We start from the raw sequence: 24110 nt of genomic DNA, 5'->3' as shown, positions 1-24110 counted from the left end.
CATGCCTGCCTCTATCCAGCGCTCAGGAGGATAGCAAAGCACACAAGCAAGTCCTAGGAGACTCTAACCATGAGGTTCTCAGCAGCTGGGAGGATGGCAGCCCAAGGCAGGGTTCCTGGTTAATCTACCCAGATGCAGGGCAGTGAACATGGCCAAGAACTGGGCAGCAGGACACCAGATAGTGGCCTAGGTACAGGGGTACAAAGTAGAAACCTGGTTAGGAGACAAAGGGATTGGCCTCTAAATTGAACTGGAAGTCCAGAGTGGAGAGGCTCACAGCCATGCGGGTCAAACGCCACATATCTTGGGCCAACATTCCAAGTACCCACCCCATGAAGGACGGGATTGTTCACTGAGCATGACAGAGGACCCGGCAGGCAGCCCTGGAATGCTAAGCCAAGCAGACAACAACCAGCTCTGAACACACACATTGCTACGGGTTTCCAGTGCTCCTCACAAAAATGTCACCCAGCCTGCCCCATCTGAAGCATTATATCAAGGCACTTTAAAGGGAAAATTATGAAATAAAGAGTACAATTCCAATTTTGCTGATGAAATGAGGCAAGGATGGCCCTAAAACGTTAACAATGATTACCCATGACCAGTGAGGTTATGAACAATTCCAGTTGAATTTGTGAGTTTCTTTTTTATCTCACCTTTCCACCCTGAACACGCTCTAGTTTTATGAACAGAAAATAAATAAACTAAACAGACAAAAAAGATACAAGTGTTTTGTTTTCAAGGTGACCATTTTTGTGTGTCTATGTGAATAAATTTATATAATCTACAAAACCTTTCCTGTAAGTAGCAATCTATTTAAGAATATGGGTTTTTTCTGGATAAGGAAAGCAATGTGGATAACTAGGAGAGTTCATTTGAGGAGCAATTCCCAGAGTTCAGAGCTCTTTTCTTTTTATTTCTTTTCCTTTTTTTTCTTTCTTTCTTTTTTTTTTTCCCCCCCTTTTTTAGCCACTGCATGGAGTTCCTGGGCCAGGGATCAGATTCAAACCACAGCTGCAGCAAAGCTGGATCCTTAATCCACTGTGCCAGGTCAGGGATCGAACCTGCATCCCAGTGCTCCAGAGATGCCACTAATTCCATTGCGCTGCAGAGGAAACTCCAAGTTCAGAGCTCTTAGAATTGCCCAAAGAGCCTGCTAAAAATGAAGTTTCTATTTTGGCTCTGATTCGACAGGACTGTGTGGGGCCCAGCACTTGAATTTTTTGATACTTCCTCCAACAGGTGATTCTGATGGGTGGTATGAGGCCCATACTTTAAGAGCCAGTGAGCTAAATTATAGTTAATTATGCTGACAAAGATGACCATTTCCTTGTAGTTTATATCCCTTTGAAGCCAGTTTAACTTTCACAGTGCTGGAAAATGTTTCCCACAGACAATGATCTCAATCTTTGGAAAAACCACATAAAACAAAAATAAACAAGCAAACACAAGATAAGGAGCAAACAAAAGCATTATGTAGTGATTTAGTGAATCTGGGAGTCTCTTAAAAATTATATTTAAGTATGCAATATGCTGAACACATAACTGACTCTAGCAAATAATACAACAGACACTCACATATATGGATTATCATACAAGAGTAACACAATTTTTGTCTTAAAAGATTTAAACTTACAGCAATTCCCGCACAAGATTCTCTGTGTTGTTAATAATTTTAGAAAAATCTGATGACCTGTGGCTCATTTCTGGGGATGGAAAGATAAACAAAATGAAAAAAGCTTCAGCTCAAAACCAAAGGAACAAAAGTAACTGTGGATGTAACTACAAAATTTGCAAATAAAATAATAATAGGAAATGTCAGTTATTTTGCATTCAAATTGTAGGCCACAATTACTATAAGGGAAAATCCAAACTGATTTTCAAATTGCAAACATTTTGGCCAAAATCAGCTGAGTGACTTTTCAGGTGAATGAAAATAAGGCTTTTACTAGTTTTATCTTTCAGTCTCTGATTTCTCATATCTTTCTTACAAACAGGAATCTGTGTGCATAACAGCACAGAATTCTAAACTGTGCTCTAACTTCACAGAAATCTAAGTATATATGCCAAATCCAAAGGAGCAAAATTTAATAGCAATAAGCACAAAGTTAACCCTACTGTCTCTTAATGCACTGAAGTCTCTGGAACTACCACAGAAGAAAAAGGAAATTAAAATTTTAAAAAGTCAATTTGAGAACTCAAAGGTCTCTTTTCCCAATAATATAGGGGAGGCAAACTTAATGAAACTCTTAACATGCAGAATATTCAAAAAAGGACTTGTGTACTTTCTAAACATTTAATGAGTTTTTGTTTAAGAATAGCAAAAACTGTAAAATGATTGTGAAGCAATGTTACAAATGTTTGGGCACTGTTATGTAAATGTAGAGTATCTTTTGATCTCAGATCCAATGAATAGCAAAAACCAATTATGGAAGAGTAAGCTGAAATGTATAAACCCCTCACCAGCATTTAGGTCGATTTCAAAATTGCTTCTGTCAAACAGGCGATGGCAGTTATCAAAATTTAAAAATAAATCTACAAAGGCCTAAAGGAAGACCCTGCTCAAATTCCAGGCTTGATGATGCATTTAAATTATTGAATCCTAGACATTCACAGACTCCAAAAGTAAATCTTACCAAGAACACTAATCCCAACTCCTTTGTAGTCTAATAATTCTTTTTGTATCTCCAACAATACCTAGAAAAAAAATAAAAGAAAGATGATTTCAATATGCCATGCACAACTCTCCCTGGACACACAAACTGCAGGGTGGGCGGGGGAGGAGAGAGGTTCCACCTACCAGCCTGTGAGGAAGCTTTAGTCCCTGCCCACAGCCAATCCACTTCCTTCCCTGGTTCCCACAGAGCCCCGATGATGCAACTTACACTCAAGTTGAGTGTGAAATTATGCAACATGACCAATATTGAGACAGGCATGAATTCACTTAGATATAAAAATTCACTGAGACTTAAAAAAAAAAGTATTGAATTTTTCTGATAACATTTCTTTTAACGGGCAACATAAGACCTTTAGGGAAAATCTGATTCCCTAGAAAACGTCCCCTCCCCAATTGCATTTGCCACTCTCTAAAGGCTAAAGCACAAAAGGCAAAAAGTTCAGGCTTCAGAGAACAACAAAAAAGTCAATTAGGCCCAAATTTGGTAACTCAATTTTCCATCTTTTTGGTCCACCAGGATGGGTGGAGTGGGCAAGGATTAGGAAGCACCTGCTAGGAATTAAGTTTTGGCCTGGGGGTTGGGAGTGCTGCTGGACTGATCTCCTTCTCCAACAACAGCCTTGAAGGTGATAGTCTCATCCCCAATTTACAGATGGGGAATCTCAGCTGAGCTTCCAATGGTATTCAGCTGCCTGTCCCTGCCCGGCCCCTTGACCTGCCTTATAAGGTCCCTACAATCCCATAAACATGGTCTGCCTTACAGGGACAACTGGACAGACTAGACCCATCTTATGGCCAATACCCCAGTGCCAGGAAAGGGGCGAAGGGGCAAGACTCATTCCCCAGCCCCAAATTACTATACACTGAAAAGAAAAACACCTATCATTTTTATATATTATATGCATACACATTTTAGTAGGAAGAATAGAAAGCCCTTATCAGAGATACATGTGGCAGTATTTAGGAATGAAATGACACATCTGGTATTGGCTTTAAAAATAATCCATGGGCTGGAGTTCCTGCTATGGCACATTAGACTAAGGATCCTGTGCTGTCTCTGCAGTGGCACAGGTTCCAGCCCTGGCCTGGGAACTTCCATATGCCATGAGTGTGGCTGAAAAAGAAAAAAATAATAATAATTCAGGGCAGAAGGGGAGAAAGTGGATATGAAGGAGGGACTATTGAAATAAGATTGGCAAAACGTCCTCAGTGGTTAAATCTTGGATGGGTCCAAGATCATTCTCTTTCTACCTTTGTCTGTGAGCGAATTGCCATCAAGTAAAGAGAAGGAAAATCTCTAAAAATGTACACAAAATAGAAGCATCCTGCTATCAAAGGAGGTTCTCTTAAAAAATACAGGCTAAAGACCTCATAAAACATAATCTACACTGGATTGCAACTTGTCTAAAAAAATTTTTTTAATAGTAAAGAATTAGACAAAAAAGGGAAGTCAAGACTTTGTCATCATTTTTATAAACTGTTGGACAGTTATTAGCACTAGCTGATCAAACAAACTTTTACCAAATCATTTCCTTTAGTAAAAGAAACATCTGTCTGTGACAGAATTATCCTTGAACTTCTGTTGAGACCATATTTCTCTTACAGATAATATTCCTTGAAAAGACATCTATAAAAGTTTATAACCAAAATCATTATAAAGAATTTTAAAGACTTCTGCCCAAAAAGCACACCCCTCTAATCCAGCAGTTTATCTTTTTTCAAAATGCAAAATTCAATCACTTTAATGGGTCACAACTAATTTTTTAAATGATCTAAAATAGATTAGGCCAGAATAGAATACAAAATTCTGTATGTTATAAACATCAGGTTAAACATTTCATAAACTTTTTGTTTCAATTATGTGCAGGTACTTGCTAGTTTTGTGAAATGTATTTTTCTTCTCTTTCTTTGCTGCACCCATGGCTTTGGAAGATCCTGGGCCAGGAATGGAACCCATGACACAGCAGTGACATTGCCAGATCTTTAACCCGCTGTGCCACAGGCGAACTCCTGTGAAAGGCTGTGGTTACAGTCCAAAAAAAGTTTGAAAAGTTTGTCTAATGCTTACAATTCAACTAAACCGAAAAGAGACATAAAAAGTAACATCTGCCCCCAGGTTAGAGAGCACATATGAGGGCATAAATCCCCCCAGGGAAAATAAATAATTAACAATTGTAATACTGACAACTGCCTTTATAATAAACTCAGAACAAATTATGCATGAAACAAATATGCAGAAAACCAAAACACAGAGAGGGGTTCATGGTGACTTCAGAGGAAACATTTGCAGAGCTCTGGCAAGGAATCTCATCTAAAATTGACAGCAAAAACTAAGAGAAAAATAAGCCCTGTTCTCTCAGTTCCTGAGAGTGCTGCCCTTAGAACAGAAAAACGTCCTTTCCTTTCCAAAATTATAAAATTCTTTGTTCTTACCACAACACAGAGGAGGCTCTGTCCCAGAGAGATTTCTACTCTGTTCAACAATAGATAATTGTAAAAGCAACTGTGCCTCATGTTGCTACAACATATTATCAAAATCACCCTGGTTAGAAAAAATATATATATCAGCATTGGCAACTGGTCCAAGCAGTTCAAAGCCTATCAGAAACTTGGCGTCTTTCACAGCTGGGGGGAAGTGGACGGCGGGGTGGGGGTCAGGGAGAGGAGCTGGAACTTGGCTGGGAAGGCAGGGAGAGAGTTCCACTTGCACTTACTTGAAAGGTCTAATTGTGGCCCAGGGGAGAATTCAATCATTCACTTGCTCGGGAACAAAGTAAAGTGAACTGGGCTAGCAGCCCAACGCCTACCAGAGTCTGAATACTCGAATGCCTTTAAGGGACACGCCAATTCAAAAAAAAAAAAAAAAAAACTAAACGTGAAACAGAGCGGAGAAAAAAGGCTTTAGGGAAGGAAGTTTCTCCGAGAGACTACGAGGGGAAGTCTGGGCTAGATTGAAAGCTTTTACATTTCCATTTCTGTAAAGTAATGTTCTCAAGCGCTGGTTAAAGCCAACAGTGGCTTACAAGGGGTCGTGCGCAGACCTCCAGTTTGCAATCTCTTCCAGTTAAGGCAAACCCCATTCACCCTTCATTCTTAGCGTCCATTCATGCATCCATTCGACACTGCCTGGCTCGAGAACGAGGAGATGAGAGTTTTTTCTTTTCCGACGCGTCTCCGGCCCTGCTAGGGAGAAGGCACCGCACGGGAATCTGTAGGTGCGCAGCGGTGAGGCCGAGTGCGCCCCAGCAAGCAGATTTCTGCACCCGGTGTACAGGCAACTGGCGCCAAGAGCAGCTGCACAGGCAAACATCGCCAAGCTTCCCTCCCCAAAGTATTCTTCCAGAGGTTCACTTTCGAGAGACCCTCAACTGGAAGTGCACACTGCGCAGAGCGTTCGGGGACCTCGAGACGTGCGGGGCGGGGAAGGGGGAATCGGGGCGCCCCGTGCGGGGATGCACAGCCACAAGCGCGCCTGCTCCCGACTGGAGCGCACTCCCGGCGCGCACTCGAGTGACTTACCGAGCGCGGCAGCTTGGCTGGCCCGGCCCCGAAATTGACCACCTGCATCAGGGAGTCCATGGTGCGGTGCGGCAATCGGTACGGAGAGTCTGTCGCAGAGGACCGATCGCGTGGGCAGCCCAAGTCTTGCAGCCAGCTCCTGCTCCGTTTTCTTGCAGCGCCGAGCCAGCGCCCCCATTGGCCCGCGCTGTCGCTGGCCTTGCTCTGATTGGTCCTTGCAAAGGAGCTCGCATCCCCATTGGTCGTGCTACCCAGTGGAGGCTCAGGAGCTGTTGCTCCTCCTCGCGTTTACAGTTTCAGCCCCTTTTTTGATCAGTGCAAGTCGCGTGGGAGATTGCACCAGCCAGGCATTTCGGCTGCTTGCCCGCCGGAGAATCGTGGGAGGCGAGAAGAGGCTGCCCCTGCCAACTTGCACTGGTGCTTCTGCACCCTCGACGAGGCCCGTTCCAGTCCTCCAACCTTGACCGCAGCCCCTCTCCCTCCGCTGCACAGGAAGATGCGAAATAAATACCCCTCCCCCCCAATTCAACCACATCTTCATCATATTCTGGGCTGGGCTCTGATGCATATTTCAACTAGCGGTCATTAAATCGCCAAACTTTCCTAAGCACCCCCATGGGTGCCAGATACTCCAGGGGAGAGGTGGGGCCTCCAAGAATGGCATTGCAGGGGGAACTGTGAGCGGGAGATGTGGGTGGGGGAAGAGGATGGGGGATGATGTTCTTTGCCAAGAATTAAAGGAGATTAAGGGGCCAAGAATTAAAGCAGGTTTAGGAATGGAGGTGACCAAGGACGCTGGGAGGAGCATTGACTGGGGAAACCGGGATGCCCCCCAGGCAATCCCTTTTAAGTTAATGATTCTCCGTTTCCTTTAGGGAAAAGAGCGAGCTAGAACCTAGCAATACCTCTCAGGTTGCAATAAGCGCTGACAAGCTGTGAGTTTAGAGACTTGAGGAGATAATAACAAGAACGCGATACCCCTGGGGAGCCACAGCTCAAGCCAGCGAAGAGGGTCAGAGCCAGGCCAGGCGCAGGGCCAGCGCCGCTCAAACTTTTCCACCGAAGTGTTCCTCTCAAAAGAACTCCAGTGGAAACCCACAGGAGGTTCTGAAACAGGGAGGCCCCCTTCCGAAAGAAATAAGTTTCTGTGAAGTCTGGAATTTCATCATTTCTTAAAGTGAATTTTGCCTTCTACCCCATAATTTAACTGAGTTTCTTATAAAAAATATTTTCCCAAATCTTTGAGCACAAGTGATGCACCAGGAATACACCCAGTGCCTATCCTGAGGCTTGACATCACACCAGCCACAGTGTCAACTACCGCACTTGGAAAAGGCTTGTAAACTGACAGGGCTAGGACTTTGGTTTGCTTTTTGTGGTATGTGGGAGGGATGGGGCAGGGGTGAGATTGACTGCTTTAGGTTTGGGAGTAGGAGGGCAAATTTTCTAGAAAAGGTTAAAAAGAACACAGTCACTGCCTTCCTCAGCACCTTCATTTAGAAAATTGCGGAAGTGAGTAGAGGGCAAGAATCTCAGTCCACAAATTCAGGTGTGCAAAAATTATCACGTATCCATTGTTTTATGTAATGACTTAGTTGTAGACCCCTAGCAGCTAATCTACTGGAGGAGTGGGGTGGTTAGCTTTCCTCCTTCCTGGAGCCCTTAATCCCAGGGATTTACATAGTCTGAAGCACACATCCATTTGGCTATCCTTCTCCAGATTTGGCTGAGTTGTCTCCACTGCTGCTTCAATAGATTAGCTCTTTATGACCCACTGAGGGACACAGGAAATTTGAGTGGGGTGGAGGGTGGCTATGCATGACCAAGACATGCATTGCAGTCCTTCTCCAAGGGTCTTGCATTTTTCTAGATGATATTACAAGTAAGTATGGCACACAGACCTTCTGTCCAGGGACCCCCTAACCTCTGTCTCTCTGTCTCTGTCTCTCTCTTCCAACCCAAGGAAATCTTTTTTTCATTCTAGAAAGAATCTATCTCTTTCTGTGTTTCTTCCTCACACCCTGTCCACAAACACCTTAAGCCAGGGCCCCTCGAGGATAGAAAGACAGTGCTGCTGTGGTGAATTAAAATGCACACACCTATCTGTGGCAGAGTTGCATCAGCCCACCACACATTCATGCTGCCCCTTCCAAGGAAGAGAATCTTTGCCAGAAGTATATGTCCAGCCAGGCTCCGCATTTCCCAGCTCCTCTTGTACCAAGGCAGGTCATGTTCCTGGGACCCATCAGTGGATGTTCCTGAGCCAGGGGTTGAGCCACAGCCACTGTAGAAGCAACGTCATGTAGTTATGTTGTGAGACAAAAGGGAAGTCCTGGGACCCACCAATGGAATGGAACAGAGGATATCACTTTCAAGCCAAGGTGGTTGAGGAATGATGTGCTTCCCACTTCTGCCTTCCTATTCCACAGACTGAAATCAAAGACTCCTAGGCCCTCAGGAATGATGGAGACCCAGAAAGGAAGGATCCCCAGTCTCTGAATCACCTGCTCTGGGCTTGTTATACATGAGTGGGGAATCAACTTCTCTTAGGTTATGCCACTAAAATCTGATGGGCTTCGTTATCTTAATTAACAAACCATTCTAAATGCAACAGCTCTTGTTGCCAGGTGAGTAAACAAGCTTGCTCAAACTATCTTCCCATATTTAATGAGAAACTAGAAACCTAGGTTTTCATGTGAACTTTACCAACTTTTAAATGCGTGCAAATTTAAATATCACACAACACTGTACAGATCAATAGTGTGAGGGGCCAGACCTAGCGTCTCTGCAGGCCTGACTCAATCTACTGATCACCAGCTCTCCTTCTAAGGACTGCTATATAATATTCAGCCACCATGATTTTCCCCTCATTCCACCCCTGCTTGCATAATTGACTAGGAAAAGGGAAGAAACTGGGGGAGATATAATTTAGTCTAAATTATTTTTTGGTCACCCTTTCCTATATTACAGTAAAGAGGTATAAAATCAGCCCAGGGAACCCCTGCATTTCAGGAGGGCCCCTTTTGTTTTAATAGACTGCTCTAAAGGAAATGAAGGGGTCTGTAGGGTCTTCCCAGGGACAGACCCTTGCGTCCCCTGCCTCTTGTTTATAGAAAAGCTTTAGCCTCCTAGGCCTTCCTTGAGCTCCAAAGAGCAATTTTAATCAGAGAAGTGAGAAAGTACAGGAACAAATGAAAGCAGTTAAGTAAGACAAAATAATATTTATCCATAAAATAAAGTCAAGGACCTTTAGTTCCTCCTCAATGGCTATAGATAATATCCTGAGCCATATCCTTGAGTTGTTTTGCAGATACTAAAACTTCCACCAGGTGGAAGAAGTTAATTGCATGCTGATCACCAGCACAGGCTCCAGACTGGTTGGAACCAGAAGACTGATGACTGAGACTTAAAAACATTACTCTGTTACCTTCCTAGCAGTTAGTAGAATGTCCACAAGCTGATCACCTACAACCCTCACCCTTAATGTTGCCTGTAAAAATTCTTCCCTGAAAACCATACAGGAGTTCAAGTTTTTTGAGCATTAGCTGCCCATTTTCCTTGCTCGACAACTTGCAATTAATGCCGTAGCTTCCTCCACCACATCTGGTATCGGTAAATTGGCTTTGATGCCTGTTAGGCAATTGAACCCAAGTTTGGTTCAGTCACTTAAATATCTCCTATTAAATGGACATACAGAGTTTGTCTTTTGTAAGAGCTTATATCACTTAGCACAATGTCTTCAAGGCTCACCTACTTTGCTTTTAAAAAAATTATTTAATAGACTTTAAAAGAGCAATTTTAGATTCCCAGCAAAATCGAGAGGAAGGTATGGTAATTTCCCATCTGCTCCCCTACCCCTGCACAACATGGCCTCCTCCATTATCAATATCCCCCACTAGAGGGATACATTTGTTACAATTGATGAACCTGCACTGACAAACCATCATTACCCAAAGTCCATAGTTAACATTAGAGTTCACTCTAATGTGTTGCATTCTATGCATTTGGACAAATGTACAAGACATGTGTCCCCCATTACAGTATCATACAGAGTAGTTTCACTGCCCTAAAAATTCCCTGTGCTCTGCCTCTTCATCCCTCAATCCCCCTTTTTTGTTTCATTCCTAAATAGTCAGCATAGAGAGCATTCTACCACAGCTTCACACAAGTAAATTCTTTAAAGGGTCCTGTTAAGAGAATTGATCTCTGTGGACCAGTGGGCGACATCACACAGGGCAGTGCGCACTGCTTAAATCTTTTGACAGCCTGAAAAGATTCCGATGTAGTAAAACCATCGGGATTTTTTAACCTGAAAACATACTTATTTCACCACTATTTTTCTAAGAAAAAGAACAAAACTCCCAGCACCATTTCTCTAGCTTGTAGACACATTATTTATCATACTTAGGGTGCTAGCCCTGTGTATACGTGTGTGTGTGTGTGTGTGTGTGTGTGTGTGTGTATGCATGTTTTGGATCAGTGCTGTTTACCTCATTCATTCCAGGGTTCTACGTGGAAGCATGAAAATGGGCCACAGAGAACTTTGTTTAATCACCTGTCTACACGTGCCTGTTGTAGAAACCATCAAGTCTTGGTTGTAGAATTACTTCTGTAGTGTTAATAATCAGGTGGTGGTTTTGTTCCTTCCTTTTCTTTCTGAGCAATTACTAAGACAAAAGAAGGAGACAGCAAAGCCAAGGAGCCAGTGTTGGACTCAGAACTTCCTGTTTTTCCCCTTCTTTTTCTCATAATCCAAACTAAGTCCCAACTCTGCAGGACCACACACGCAGCCTCAGATATAAACAATCATTGTAATTTAATTTATTTTTTGGCTTATGTTTTGTATAGGAAGGCAGAGAAGATTAATATTTGTATTAATATTTGAATAACAAGAATTCCTGTCGTTGCTCAGCAGTTAAGGATCCCAAGTAGCATCCATGAGGACATGGGTTTGATCCCTGGCCTCTATCAGTGGGTCAAGGATCCCATGTTATCATGAGCGGTGTAGGTCATAGACACGGCTCAGATCTGGTCTTGCTGTGGCTGTGGCGTAGGCCAGTAGCTACAGCTCCGATTTTGACCCCTAGCTTGTGTGAGAATTAGTATATGTCTTTTCTGTCGAAGGAATTCTTGGTTACTCCATTTTGTTCCTGCTTTGTCTGAGACACCTTCCTCCACACCCCTCGTTCCCTCTTCTCTCAATAACAATTTGTTTCAAATTAGTCAACCGAGAAGAATGCGCACCCTGGCCTGACCAATGGGAAGGGGACAGATATACCACCTGTGTTAGGGATAAATGGGGGGAGGCGGTCTTCCCTCTTTGGCGTGCTTTTTGAGTACTCACACCCTTCTGCAGAAGTAAAGAGCCTTGTCGAGATCTCCCCGTGTTCATGTGTCTTACTTTCTGACACTGACAATCGAAGCCAGAGTCACTTTTCCCCGACACTTGGGAACTTCTATATGCCGCAGGTGCATCCCTAAAAAGATAAAGAAAGAGAGAAAGAAGAATTCCAATTCAAAGCCGCCATGAGTGAGAGCCATTTCTGTAATCATAGAAAGAGAGGAAGAGCAAGGCCAGCATTGTGGCTAAAGGGGAGTGCCTGGGCACATGCGGAAGACAGGTTCAGTGTGTCATGGTTCATGCATGTGGTGAACAGCTGTACCACCACTTACGAAGACGTTTTAATGATGTGGAAATATCTCAGTACGAAAAGTCAAATGATCACCTCTCGGCTCAGCCTTTGACTTGCTCAATCCCCAAACTGCTCCTACAGGCCCAGGACCCTCTCAAGCTCCTTCCTTCCTTCGAATTCTCTCCCTCCAGTTTCTCCAAAGCTGGCTCTACCCTCTCTCTCTCAGTCCATTTTAGACACCAGCTTCTCACATCTTGCCTGACCACCTTATCAAAGGTGACCCCCAGTCCACGCTCCAATTCCTCATCTTCTTATTGCCTGGGCCATCTCCTTCATAACTTACCAGTCTCTGAAGTACTCAGTGCTTATTCATTGTCCACCCTAGAATGTACATCCTCTGAGAGCTCTCACTATGGCCTTGTTCACAGCCATAACTCAGCATCAGGTATGGTACGTGCTTGATAGACACTTCTAGAGTGGATATGAGGGGCAGGAAGAATGAAATAAGTAGCATTGCTGACAGTTTTTGTTGCTGGGAGGAAGAAATTATATTTTTCTAGAATTTTTCATAGTGAATATTCAAAACTGAATCAACTTTTTATTTATTTGTTTATTTTATGTTGCTTTTTAAGTCCACACCCGCGGCATGTGGAGGCTCCCAGGCTAGGGGTCCAATCAGAGCAATAGCTGCTGGCCTACACCACAGCCACAGCAACGCAGGATCTGAGCCACAACTGTGACCTATACCACAGCTCATGGCAATGCCAGATCCTTAACCCACTGAGCAAAGCCAGAGATGGAATCTGAAATGTCATGGTTCTTCGTCAGATTTGTTTCTGCTGCACCACAACAAAAACTCCTGAATTGGCTTTTTAAAAGTTGGTTATTTTCAAAGAGTAGTATGGGTAAAAGTTGATTTTTTTTTTTTTTTTTTTTTTTTTGTCTTTTTAGAGCTGCACCAGTGGCACATGGAAGTTCCCAGGCTAGGGGTCAAATTGAAGCTGTAGCTGCTGGCTTAGACCACAGCCACAGCAATGAGGAATCCAAGCAGCATCTGTGACCTACACCACAGCTCACGGCAATGCCAGATCCTTAATTCATTGATGGAGGCCAGGGATCAAACCTGCATCCTCATGGATACCAGTCAGGTTCATTTACTGCTGAGCAACCACGAAAACTCCAAAGGTTTTTGTTTTTTGTTTTTTGTTTGTTTGTTTTTTTTTACTTTCTAGGGCTGAACCTGTCACAAATGGAAGTTCCCAGGCTAGGGTTTGATTCAGAGCTACAGTTGCTAGCCTACACCACAGCTGCAGCAACTGGAGATCTGAGCCGCATCTGCAACCTACACCACAGCTCACTGCAATGCCAGATCCCCAGCCCACTGAGTGAGCCCAGGGATCAAACCCGCATCCTTAAGGATACTAGTCAGATTCATTTCCACTGTGCCACAGTAGGAACTCCCATACTTGGCAACTTTTGAGAGGCTGTGACTGATAAGGCCCATCCTCCCACCAAGTGTTTCTGCTGAGGGTGAAAGGCTGGTCACTGCATCGAGTACTAACACGTCGTCCTGCAGTTAGAATTCTAGGTCAGTGCTTTCACTGATGACTGAGGCTCCTAGGGGGAAATGATAGGATCACTCATTCCTTTCCAACGGGCACTGGATCCAATCCCACTTCTCTGACTTTGCGCAACCACCCAAAAATCATGACAGGTCTCAGCAAGTTTTGGGTTGTTGAAGGGATATATTTTATGGGGGAAGAAGAGGTGCTTAGAGGAGCAGGGCTGAGGGGGTGGGGGCAGGGTAGAGTAAAATTTTTTTCCCACACTCACCGAGCTGGAAGGAATCTTGGCATGTTGTCTAGAATCATCCATCCATACACTCTGAGAGCCAGTCTCTCGCAGAGTTGTCCTGGAACAATGGGCAGGAAAAATACATTCCCCTCTAAGTCAGCACAAAGCCATTCCCAGATGACTGCCTAGAGACTGGGTTGGAGGCCTGCAGAACTCGGGGATGGGATGAAATTGTCATCTTCTTTATAACAATGCTGTCTATATGGAAATATGAAGTATTTTCAGTGTGACATATACATTTGGGGGTACCTGTTACCAAATTCAAACCATAGATCTCAGGAATTTAGTGCAACTCCTTCACTTTCTAATGAGGAAAATGGGCAAGGCGTAATGTGATGCTGCTGGGCTGGGTTGGTTCTGCCATCTGTCTCACCACAGGTGTTATCCCTGTGCCCTGCTGGTCACCTCTTCTCCCATTTCACAGAAGGAAAAGCTGAAACCCAGCTCACGGATCTGTCTAGAGTCACCAAGAATCTAATCAATCAGACCAAGGAGAGGACATGAAACCCTCGCCTTTCTATTCCAGGGAGTATGATACTTTGTCTTCTACACATTTCCCTGCTTTTAAAATGATTTAAAGCTGTCAGTTAAGTCATCTAAATTCTCCCAGAAGAGAGAAAGCCCAGGGAAATACAAGCTGAACCTGAGCAACAGACAAGAATCTAGAAAGTGAAGGGTGTGAGCCGAGCAGGCAGCCACACATGCGCGGGCAGGCACCACTTTGCCCTGCCGCCCTCGGATGCTGCCACTCCCTCAGTAAAATGCCCATCCTCTTCCAGCAGCAGGCAAGGCTGCAGGCAGTGTTCCTCTGACTTTCTTTTTTTAACTTCTTATTTTTTCTTTATTAATAAATTTCCTCCCAAGTTTTTACCGCTGGACCCCACAGTGGGAAATAAATTTTAGTCCAGTTTGGTAAACTTAGTTCAATATAATTATCTGGGTAAACACCCATTTTCCTTTCATCTTCCGTATTTCTTCTCCCTACCTCTGCTCCTGTGCAAGTTGATCTCTGGGTATACAAGAGGCAGTGGCTCATAGGTTTTGTGGCACTGTTAGCAGGATAAAGGGCTTTTTGGTTCTTTTGTTTGCTTTTAGTTCTATTTTATTGGGGTATAGTTGATTTACCATGTTGTATTAGCTTCAAGTTTATAGCAAAGTGAATCAGCTATACATATACATATACATATACATATATCCATGCTTTTTTCCACACAGGTTATTACAGAACATTGAGTAGACCTCCCTGTGCTGTAGAGTAGGTCCTTATTAATTATCTATTCCATATATAGTAGTGCGTATGTGTTAATCCCATCCTCCCAATTTATCCCTTCCCCCACAGCAGTTTCCTCTTTGGTAACCCTAAGTTTGATTTTGAAAACTTCAAGTTTGTTTCTGTTATATAAACAAATTTTTGTATCATTTTTATTAGATCCCCCATACAAGTGGTATCATATGATATTTGTCTTTCTCTGGCTTACTTCACTTAATATGATAATCTCTCGGTCCATCCATGTTGCTGCAAATGGCATTATTTTATTCTTTTTCATGGCTGAGTAGTATTCCATTGCATATATGTACCACATCTTCTTTATCCAATCTTCTGTTGATGGACATTTAGGTTGTTTCCATGTCTGCACTATTGTAAATAGTGCTGCAATGAACATCAAGGTGCATGTATCATAAATCACAGCAATATCTTTTTTGATCCACCTCCTAGAGTAATGAAAATAAAAACAAAAATGAATTGGACCTAATTAAACTTAAAAGCTTCTGCACAGCAAAGGAGATCATAAAACAGAAACAAAAACATTACCCACAGAATGGGAGAAAATCTTTGCAAATGAGGCAACTGATAAGAGATTAAGCTCTAAAACATACAAATATCTCATGCAGCTTTGTATCAAAGAAACAAACAACCCAATTAAAAAAAAATGGTCAGAATATCTAAATAGGCATTTCTCCAAAGAGGACAGGTAGATAGCCAGAAGGCACATGAAAAGATGCTCAACATCACTAATTATTAGAGAAATGCAAATCCAAACTACATTGAGATGGATATTCACACCAATCAGAATGGCCATCATCAAAAAGTCTATAAACAATAAATGCTGGAGAAGGTGTGGAGAAAGAGAACCCTCCTACACTGTTGGTGGGAATGTAAACTCATTCAACTATTATGGAAAACAATATGGAAGTTCCTTAAAAAACTAAATATAGAACTACTATGTGATACAGCAATCCTACTCCTGGGCATATATCTGGAGAAAAACATAATCTTCTGACTTTTTACTGGTACTGCTCCCCTTCTCTGCCAGCTAGAGTTCATCTGTGGTATCTCAAGCAGCCTTGGTTAAGCTTTTCCATTTTTCTCTGAAGATCTATTGTCCCTTTTCACCTCAAGCTACTTCTCATCTTTTTTCATCTGTTAATCTCCAGATTAGCTGTGGCCATCACACTGGTCTTCAGTCTCAACTGCTTAGTGCCATGGGGACAGTTCTAACCTTCCTTAGGGGGATGGCTCAGAGGAGAAGCTTTCTGACGGCTTTGCAATATAATTGTAAATTTTGAGATGTTTATATAAAAGGTCCAGAGGTTGGGAGAGTCTCTCCTTTTTTTTTTTTTTGCCTTTTCTAGGGCCACTCCGGCGGCATATGGAGATTCCCAGGCTAGGGGTGTAATTGGAGCCGTAGCCACCCGCCTACACCAGAGCCACAGCAACATCCAAGCCGCGTCTGCAACCTACACCACAGCTCACGGCAACGCCAGATCCTCGACCCGCTGAGTAAGGCCAGGGATTGAACCCCGCAACCTCATGGTTCCTAGTCGGATTCGTTAACCACTGCACCACTACGGGAACTCCATCTTCTGCCCTATTTTTTGAACTTGGCGTTTTTAGGCAGTTTTGGTCCCTGGAAACATTTATGATAATTTGTTTTTGTTTTCCTAGATCTTCTTACAGAGGAAAAATGTGGACAGCCTTTTCTGTTCCAAAATGCTTTTCTCCCCTTTTTAGTTTTCCTGAGCAAGTGTAACCCATGATCATTTTAATATAGTCAAGCCTCGTATAAATTCAGAGTGTAGATGGAGAATGTCCAACCTTCAAGAAAATGTAAATTTAGGAATATTTTTTGAATTGATAATATAGTCACATGATTCAAAAATCAAACATATGAAAGATGTACATGAAAATGTCCTAGTTCTCCACCCATCTCATCTCCAAAGCCACTTTTATCAGTTGCTTTTGTATCTTTACAGAGTTTCTTTAGCATTTGCTGAAGCAAATACAAATATATACTCATTCCCTCCCTCCCTTTTACACAAAAGTAGCTTACTACATGCACTGTTTTGTAACTTGCTTTTTAATTTTACAAGATATTAAGCAAAATTTGATTAGAATGTAAGGAAACCAAAAATAAAAAGTCATATGCACATGTGTGAGCATACAGAGACACACACTTCTTTTTTGGAATAATTAAGCAGTATAAATTAACTGAGCCAATAATTGTTCAGTCTCTCCTCTTTATGGGCCTTAGAAAGAAATAAACCAGTGAAAAGTTCCGATGTTCCATTTCTGATGTAACAGTTTTGTATGGATATTACCTGTTCAACAAATAAAAGCAGAAGGTGCTTCTAAGAGCCCAAACTGCTCAGATTCATGTTTATCTTGCTCAAAGACACTGTGAGACCGCAGTTTTTTCGGGCCAACCAAAAATTGGAGATGCCTCTCCTTTCTAAGCAATGCTACCCTTGTTTCTTTTTATTACCAGGAAACAAGTCACAGCACACCAAGAGTCAGTCAGCCTGGGAAATGGGCGGCTGCTTCTTTGTTCTCCATTAAATACAAGGTCAGTTCAATTACAGAACTCACCATCTGTCTAAGACTGAGACTTTTCAACAGTACAAACTGTCCCAGGGTCCAAAACTGGCCAAATTCACTCCTTAGTAGGCAGCCAACCAGGGGTTTTGCTGAGAAATTCAGCCAAGCCTCTGAAAACATAATTGTTCCAAGAAATCCTCTGACCCATTTTGTTATTTCCCTCAACACAGAAACTAAAAGTTCATGGTGTCATCCAATCACATCTTTTGGATGCTCATGTGCATGTGTGCGTGTGTGTGTGTGTGGGCACGCATGAGCTCTCTCTCTCTCTCTCACACACACACACACACACTGCAAAGGAACAAGTAAGCATATTTTTCCAGAGGGGCTTAGCCCTTTCAAGACACATCATATCATTCTCTGTCCTCAAAACACAGACAAGATATTTCCTAAAAGGAACACAGAAACCCTAGTGTATTTTGCTTAGCAACAATAGTCTCAGTTCTGTTAAAATCATCTTACATGGTTATGTTGGGGGAACTCAGATCTGTATAGGTAATTTTCCCAAGCGTCTTTCATAATAGCAACTCAAACCACTCTTCTAAGAGCAGAACTCAATTCCTGGCTACATATCTTTTGTATCTCTGACTGTTTCTATCCTATCAGCTAGTGACAGCATCCAACCTTGGGACCAGAAGATGCCTATCTGCCGAGGATAGTTTGAGATTCTTCTTCCTCTTGCTTTCTTTATGTCCTATTCTTCCAATAAATAGAGAGCTCTATTTTATTAAGCCTGAGTCCTCAGTTTAACTGGGGAGATATAGGGTACACTATTTTTTTTTACTGTTTTACCCTCTCTAGACAGCTCAGGAAGAACAGAAGTTAAACCCCGTTGAAGAAGTGAGCAAAACTTGAGCAAAGAACTGAAGAAGGCGGGCGGGGTGGGGGTATTCAAAACCAAGAGAATATTCACTAGCATGGATCATCCTGAGAGCCAGATATTTAAAAGAAGAGAAAGGCTGAAAGTGCCCTTCGAATGGTAGTGTCTAGCCCCTCATCTTACAGAGGACTAGAAAGGAACTATCTCAGATCACACAGCACACTGATGGTGGAGGCAGAAATGAGACTGGTCTCCTTTGCTCCTAGTCCAGTGTTCAGGAGACCATTTCCTGCTACTTCTTGTTTCCTTCGGAGAAAACACAGTAGCCTCCTCTAGTGACTAGTTCCCCAGAGGAATGCTGGGTAGCATGTGCTCAATTTGCTTATTTTCATCCCTGGACTCTTTTAATTGTAAGTGACAGTTAACTGTAAGTTCCAACCATCACAGAGGAGGAGTTCCGTTGGCTCAGTGGCTGGTTAACTCGACTAGCATCCATGAAGACATCGGTTTGATTCCTGGCCTCGCTCAGTGGGTTAAGGATCTGGCGTTGTTGTGAGCTGTGGTGTAGGTTGCAGATGCAGCTCAGATCCAGCATTGCTGTGGCTGGGGCGTAGGCGGGGGGGCTGCAAATCCGATTCAACCCCTAGCCTAGGAACCTCCACGTGATGCTGGTGAGGCCCTAAAAGACAAAAAGACAAAAAACAAACAAACGACCATCAGGGAAGAAATGAATTCACTCATTGAACCTGGAACCAAGCCTCTGGGCAGGTAGGTGAGTGAGGGTCAGACTTTGCTCTAGGGACAACCTGGACAAGAAACCCACGTGCTGGGAGGTGTGCACTTGTGTGTCTCTCTTTGCATCATTTAATTGTCTCAAACTGGCTTCTTCCTCACACCTATCACCAGGGCCAAGGACTGTTTCATCTCTGCCAAGAGAAAAGGAAGGACTCCCTTCCCTTGTTTCAGCTTTGAAAATCATCTTGGAAGGACTCCAGGGCCCTTGGGCCACACACCCACTTCTGCACTCAGGGGCACCAAGCAATAGGATTGGCAGCACCCACTGAACCATGATACTGAAGTGAGGGGGTACTAGTTCAATGCCCTGGGGGGAAGGCTCTTGGCAGAAGAAAGGTGGAAGGCTGGGATGGCAAACATGGCATCTTCCCTCCCCCAGCCCTTCCTTTGCACAGCTGGGCCTGATGACCTCACCTCCACTTGGGTCAGTGACTAGAATCCTGAGATGTTGTGGTGATGTGCCTGGCCCTCCAGACACTCTGGTTCAGCACCATGCAGGCAGACTCCTCTCTTTGTGAGATACTTGCCCAGCAGAAATCCAAGTTTCAGCAGAACATCAATAATTAACATTTTATTCCGAACCAAAGTTCTAAGTGATGTTACAAAAGAAGAGCACTTTTATTTTAAAATCACTACATCCTTATGACTGCAAATTGCACATGAACTTAAATGGCTGAACTCAGAAGACTGTAACATCCCTGAGAACTGTTTATCATAGCCAAGAACACTGTATCTACCCAAGAGCTTTGGCCAAAAAAAAAAAAAATCTCTCTTTCCTGAACTCCCTGTCCTATCATTTCAGATTGACCTTCTGAGATTGATTAGTTTTATACTTTATTCTTCTCAAAAAGAAGAAACGTTTCTCCCTTACAGCTGGTTTAAAATCTACAAAATTGTTTGTTCTGCAGGAATCTGACTCTTCAGTTCCAATTATGAATTTCTTTGCCACAGACATTTTTCAGCCACAGGATTCCAGAGCTTTCCAACATCTCACTCATTTCAAATGATAAGAAGACCAGCAGCAGCAGACATCCAGGGCCCCTCCCTGCAGAGCACTGGAGGTGCAGCTGTTCTGAACTGACTCTGCGGTTGGCCACAATTGATTGTTTTAAGAGTTATCCTCTGATCAAACAAAGGGGTGTTCATCAGAAATCCTTTCCCGGGTTTTAAGGTGAAATACATATAACAAAAAATGTACTATCTTAACCTTTTTTTTTGGTCTTTTTGTCTTATCTAGGGCCACACTTGCAGCATATGGAGGTTAGGGGTCTAATAGGAGCTATAGCCACTGGCCTACACCAGAGCCACAGCAGCTCGGGGTCCAAGCCACATCTGTAACCTACACCACAGCTCACAGCAACACCGGATCCTTAATCCACTGAACGAGGCCAGGGATCGAACCCACAACCTCATGGTTCCTAGTTGAATTTGTTAACCACTGAGCCACGATAGGAACTCCTATCTTAACCATTTTTAAATGTACATTTCAGTAGTATTGTGTACATTCACATTGTTCTGCAACCAGTTTCCAGAGCTTTCTTCATCCTGCAAAACTTAAACTCTATACCCATGAAACAACTCCCCAGGACTCCCTCTCCCCAGCCCCTGTCAACCACCTTTTTAGTTCCTTATGTGACTATTGTACACATAAGGGCAATAGCACAGAATTTGTCTTTTTGTGACTGGCTAGTTCACTTAGAGTTTCCTCAAGATTCATGCACACTTTGTAGCATGTGTCAGCATTCCCTTTCTTTTTAAGGCTGAAGAATATTCCATTGTATGTATACATCATGTTACGTTTATCCATTCACCAGTCAATAGCAACTGGGTTGCTTCCACCTTTGTATACCTTTGGTATTTGTAGGTGTACAAATACCTCTTTGATACTCTGCTTTCAATTTTTTGAGGTATAGACCCAGAAGTAGAATTGCTAGATCACATGGCAGTTCTAGTTTTAAGGGTTTTGAGGAATTTCTGCACTGTTTCCATAACACTTACCCCATTTAACATGCCCACCAATAGTGCACAAGGATTCTAGTTTTTCCACATCCTTTCCAGTGATTGTTAATTTTTTTTATAGTAGCCATCCTAATGAGTGTGATTTGGTTTCCTCAGGATTTTTAACTGGAATTAAGGAAGAAAGTCAGTCTTTCCCATGACAGAGGCTATGGGGTGGGACTCTAGAGTTAATTGTCATGCTTCTTGACGTGTGAAGGAAGACAGTCCGAGATTTTCAGGGCAATAATTAATCCTACACTTCTCCCCTCCAAAATTTGAAACCCAACTGAAAAATACTCACAGAAGCCCAATAGACTCCAATACAGATCAAAACATCAGCATCAGTACTTTTCAAGGAGAACTGGAGACTAGGACTAGAAGCCAAGTCCAGGCTAGTCTTCCCATTCCTCTCCCCCCATCAAGTGGAATATTATTACCAGTCACTGGCATGCCTGGTCTGCCCTATTTTGTGGCAGAGGGGCAAAGAAGGCCCTGCTGGGCGTACTGTACAAGAAGACTGCATGCTGGAGTTCCCTGGTGGCCGAGTGGATTAAGGATTTAGTGTTGTCACTGCTGTGGTTCAGGTAGCTACTAGGGTGCAGACTCAGTCCCTGGCTCCAAATTTCCATATGCTGTGGATATGGCCAAAAATCACCACCACCACAACAACAGCAAAACACTGCATGCTGCCTGAGAACAGGCAGGATCCACACGAGAAGCAGAATGAGGGGGCTGTGCTTGTGTAATGACCCCTTTGCCAGTCTCACCAGCCAGAATAAGCCACTCCTTCATCCTGGAAGCATGGAGGGAGTCTGAAAAAAAAAAATGGAACCTTAGTCTCCAAAAGCTCTGAGAAAGCATATGCTCATCTTCATGGACTTAGGTGGACACACGAAGGAAGGAGGAAATGTCTCTCCCCAATAGTTCTAACTTTGGGTTTCTTAACACATAGGATTCAGCAGGGCACAAATGCTGTTCTTCCTGCAAAATGATGCTGAGTGCACTTGGGCAGGGCTGCTCATCCTTTTTGAGGGCTCCCCCTGATGTCATCACAATTTCTTTGTGAATCCTCCTGAGGTCATCCATGGGATGTGAAGGCTCTGAAAAGGGGTCTACACAGAACACTTATTCAATTTATTGAGGCTATCCCAGTGCCCTAGCCCAAACATTCACTCCTCAATCTGTCTCCCATTTTTACATTCTCCCAGGTAGAGCATCCAAAAGAGCTCACTGGAGATTATACAAGGGACTCAAATGAAGGCATGAAGTGACTCTAAATATTAAATGCCAGCAATATAAAAATGCCCTGATTTGAACTATATGAAATGCCTCACATTATTAAATTCTGAGGGAGGAATTTAAAGTCCAAAAAAGATAAATATCCTTCCTCTTGAATGTTGAGCTCTAAATAAATCTAAATAAATTAAAAGTCCACAATTATTTTCAGCCCAATTTCGGTTCACAGTCAGTGAGAAGGGTCTGATTCAGCGATGGTGGTAGAGTCTGGCTCTTCCCACAGCTGCCTCCACTGCAGGACAGTCTTGGCTTCAGGCTCTCCAGGATGTCCCTCCCTTGACCAGTTGTCTGCAGTCCATGTCTTGTGAACATAAACTCAACTGGGAGAAACCCACTCTCTTGAGGTCAGTCCTGCTATCTTGGGGCCCGCTCCTTGTCTGGCAGGAATCTAAGGCTGGCTGAGGTCTGTGTGACACGGCGATAGCTCTCCTTGGAAGCTGCTTCTCCTTAAAACCATCAAAAGCAAACCCACCTCAAGGAGGCATCTTGGTCTTGATGGGAGGTAAGACTTTCTCAGCTCTATCAAGAATCTTGCCTTTCCCACATGGAGCTTTGCAGTCCCTGAAGAAATGAAGCTGTTTCCAATCTCTCCAAGAGTCTCTCCTGAAGGGAGGCCTGTGGTACTAGTGTCAGTGGCAAGGCCTGTGACATGAAGAGCGGTCTGCAGGGCCAGGGCAGCAACATAAGCTACCACAGACACAGAAGGCCACGATCTGCAAGGCCATGGCTTTCTAACCCAAGGCCCAAGGCATTTGACTCTCCTTCAAGGGAGAATGGGGGAGATAGAGAAGCAGTTAGGTAAGAGCCATCTTTTCATTGTAGAGAAGAATTACAGGTTCCAAGGTGATCAGACATGGAGAAATCCTAAATGATTACAATTTCTGTGTAAATTGTGGAGAAGCTGTATCTCAAGTTAGTGGAAAGTTCAATCCTTGTCCTCTTCGAAGAAGGAAGTACTTGGAAGGCATGGCAATAATCACAGACATCTGAAGGTCTTGGGCCTTAAGCTTTATTTTATTTTTTTGGTGATGTCTGCAGCACAGGGAAGTTTCTGGGCCAGGGAACAAACCTGCTCCACAGCACAGACCCAGGCTGCTGCCGTGGCAGTGCCAGATCCTTAACCTGCTGTTCCACAGTGGAACTACCTGAAGCTTCATTTTAACCTAAACTTAAAGGTCTAAAATGTTTAGCCCCAGTAAAAAAGTCAGGGTAAATCTATTCCAATCAGTGAGAGGAAAGACCGAATTTTATCTTGTCAGTTGTACTCAAAATCTAGGTCTTATACACTACGGACTTCACTCAGTTTAAGACGAGGGATTTCTGCAAAGAGTTCTTCAATTAAAAAAAAAATTCTAATCCTGGAATTCCCATCATGGCTCAGCAGAAACGAATCTTAGTATTCATGAGGACGCAGGTTCGATCCCTACATCACAGCTACAGCAATGCCAGATCCGAGCTGCATCTGCAACCTACACCACAGTGCATGGCAACACCAGATCCTTAACCCACTGATCCAGGCCAGGGATTGAACCTGCATCCCCTACCTGATTTTAGTGTTTTCAAACCCTAATTAAATTTTATCATTTAAGATGCTGACCTGGATGACTGAGATCTAAGATTTTATGAAGTTTTAGGTTTGGT

The 24110-nt window shown here is 43.3% G+C and overlaps 1 protein-coding gene across 1 annotated transcript in view; it reads right to left on the bottom strand.

The window, feature by feature from the left end:
* The window catches only part of PSAT1 (phosphoserine aminotransferase 1), a 29692-nt gene extending 23338 nt beyond the window's left edge, over window positions 1-6354 (bottom strand). The window contains 3 exon segments of the mRNA XM_021065150.1: window positions 1637-1706; window positions 2637-2697; window positions 6197-6354. Coding sequence (XP_020920809.1) covers window positions 1637-1706; window positions 2637-2697; window positions 6197-6256 — 191 coding nt within the window. The 5' untranslated portion in view covers window positions 6257-6354.

Source organism: Sus scrofa, chromosome 1 (assembly GCF_000003025.6).
Source record: "Sus scrofa isolate TJ Tabasco breed Duroc chromosome 1, Sscrofa11.1, whole genome shotgun sequence".
Taxonomy (NCBI): domain Eukaryota; kingdom Metazoa; phylum Chordata; class Mammalia; order Artiodactyla; family Suidae; genus Sus; species Sus scrofa.
The sequence above is the reverse complement of the archived record's forward strand: the minus strand, read 5'-3'. Positions and strand labels throughout refer to the sequence as shown.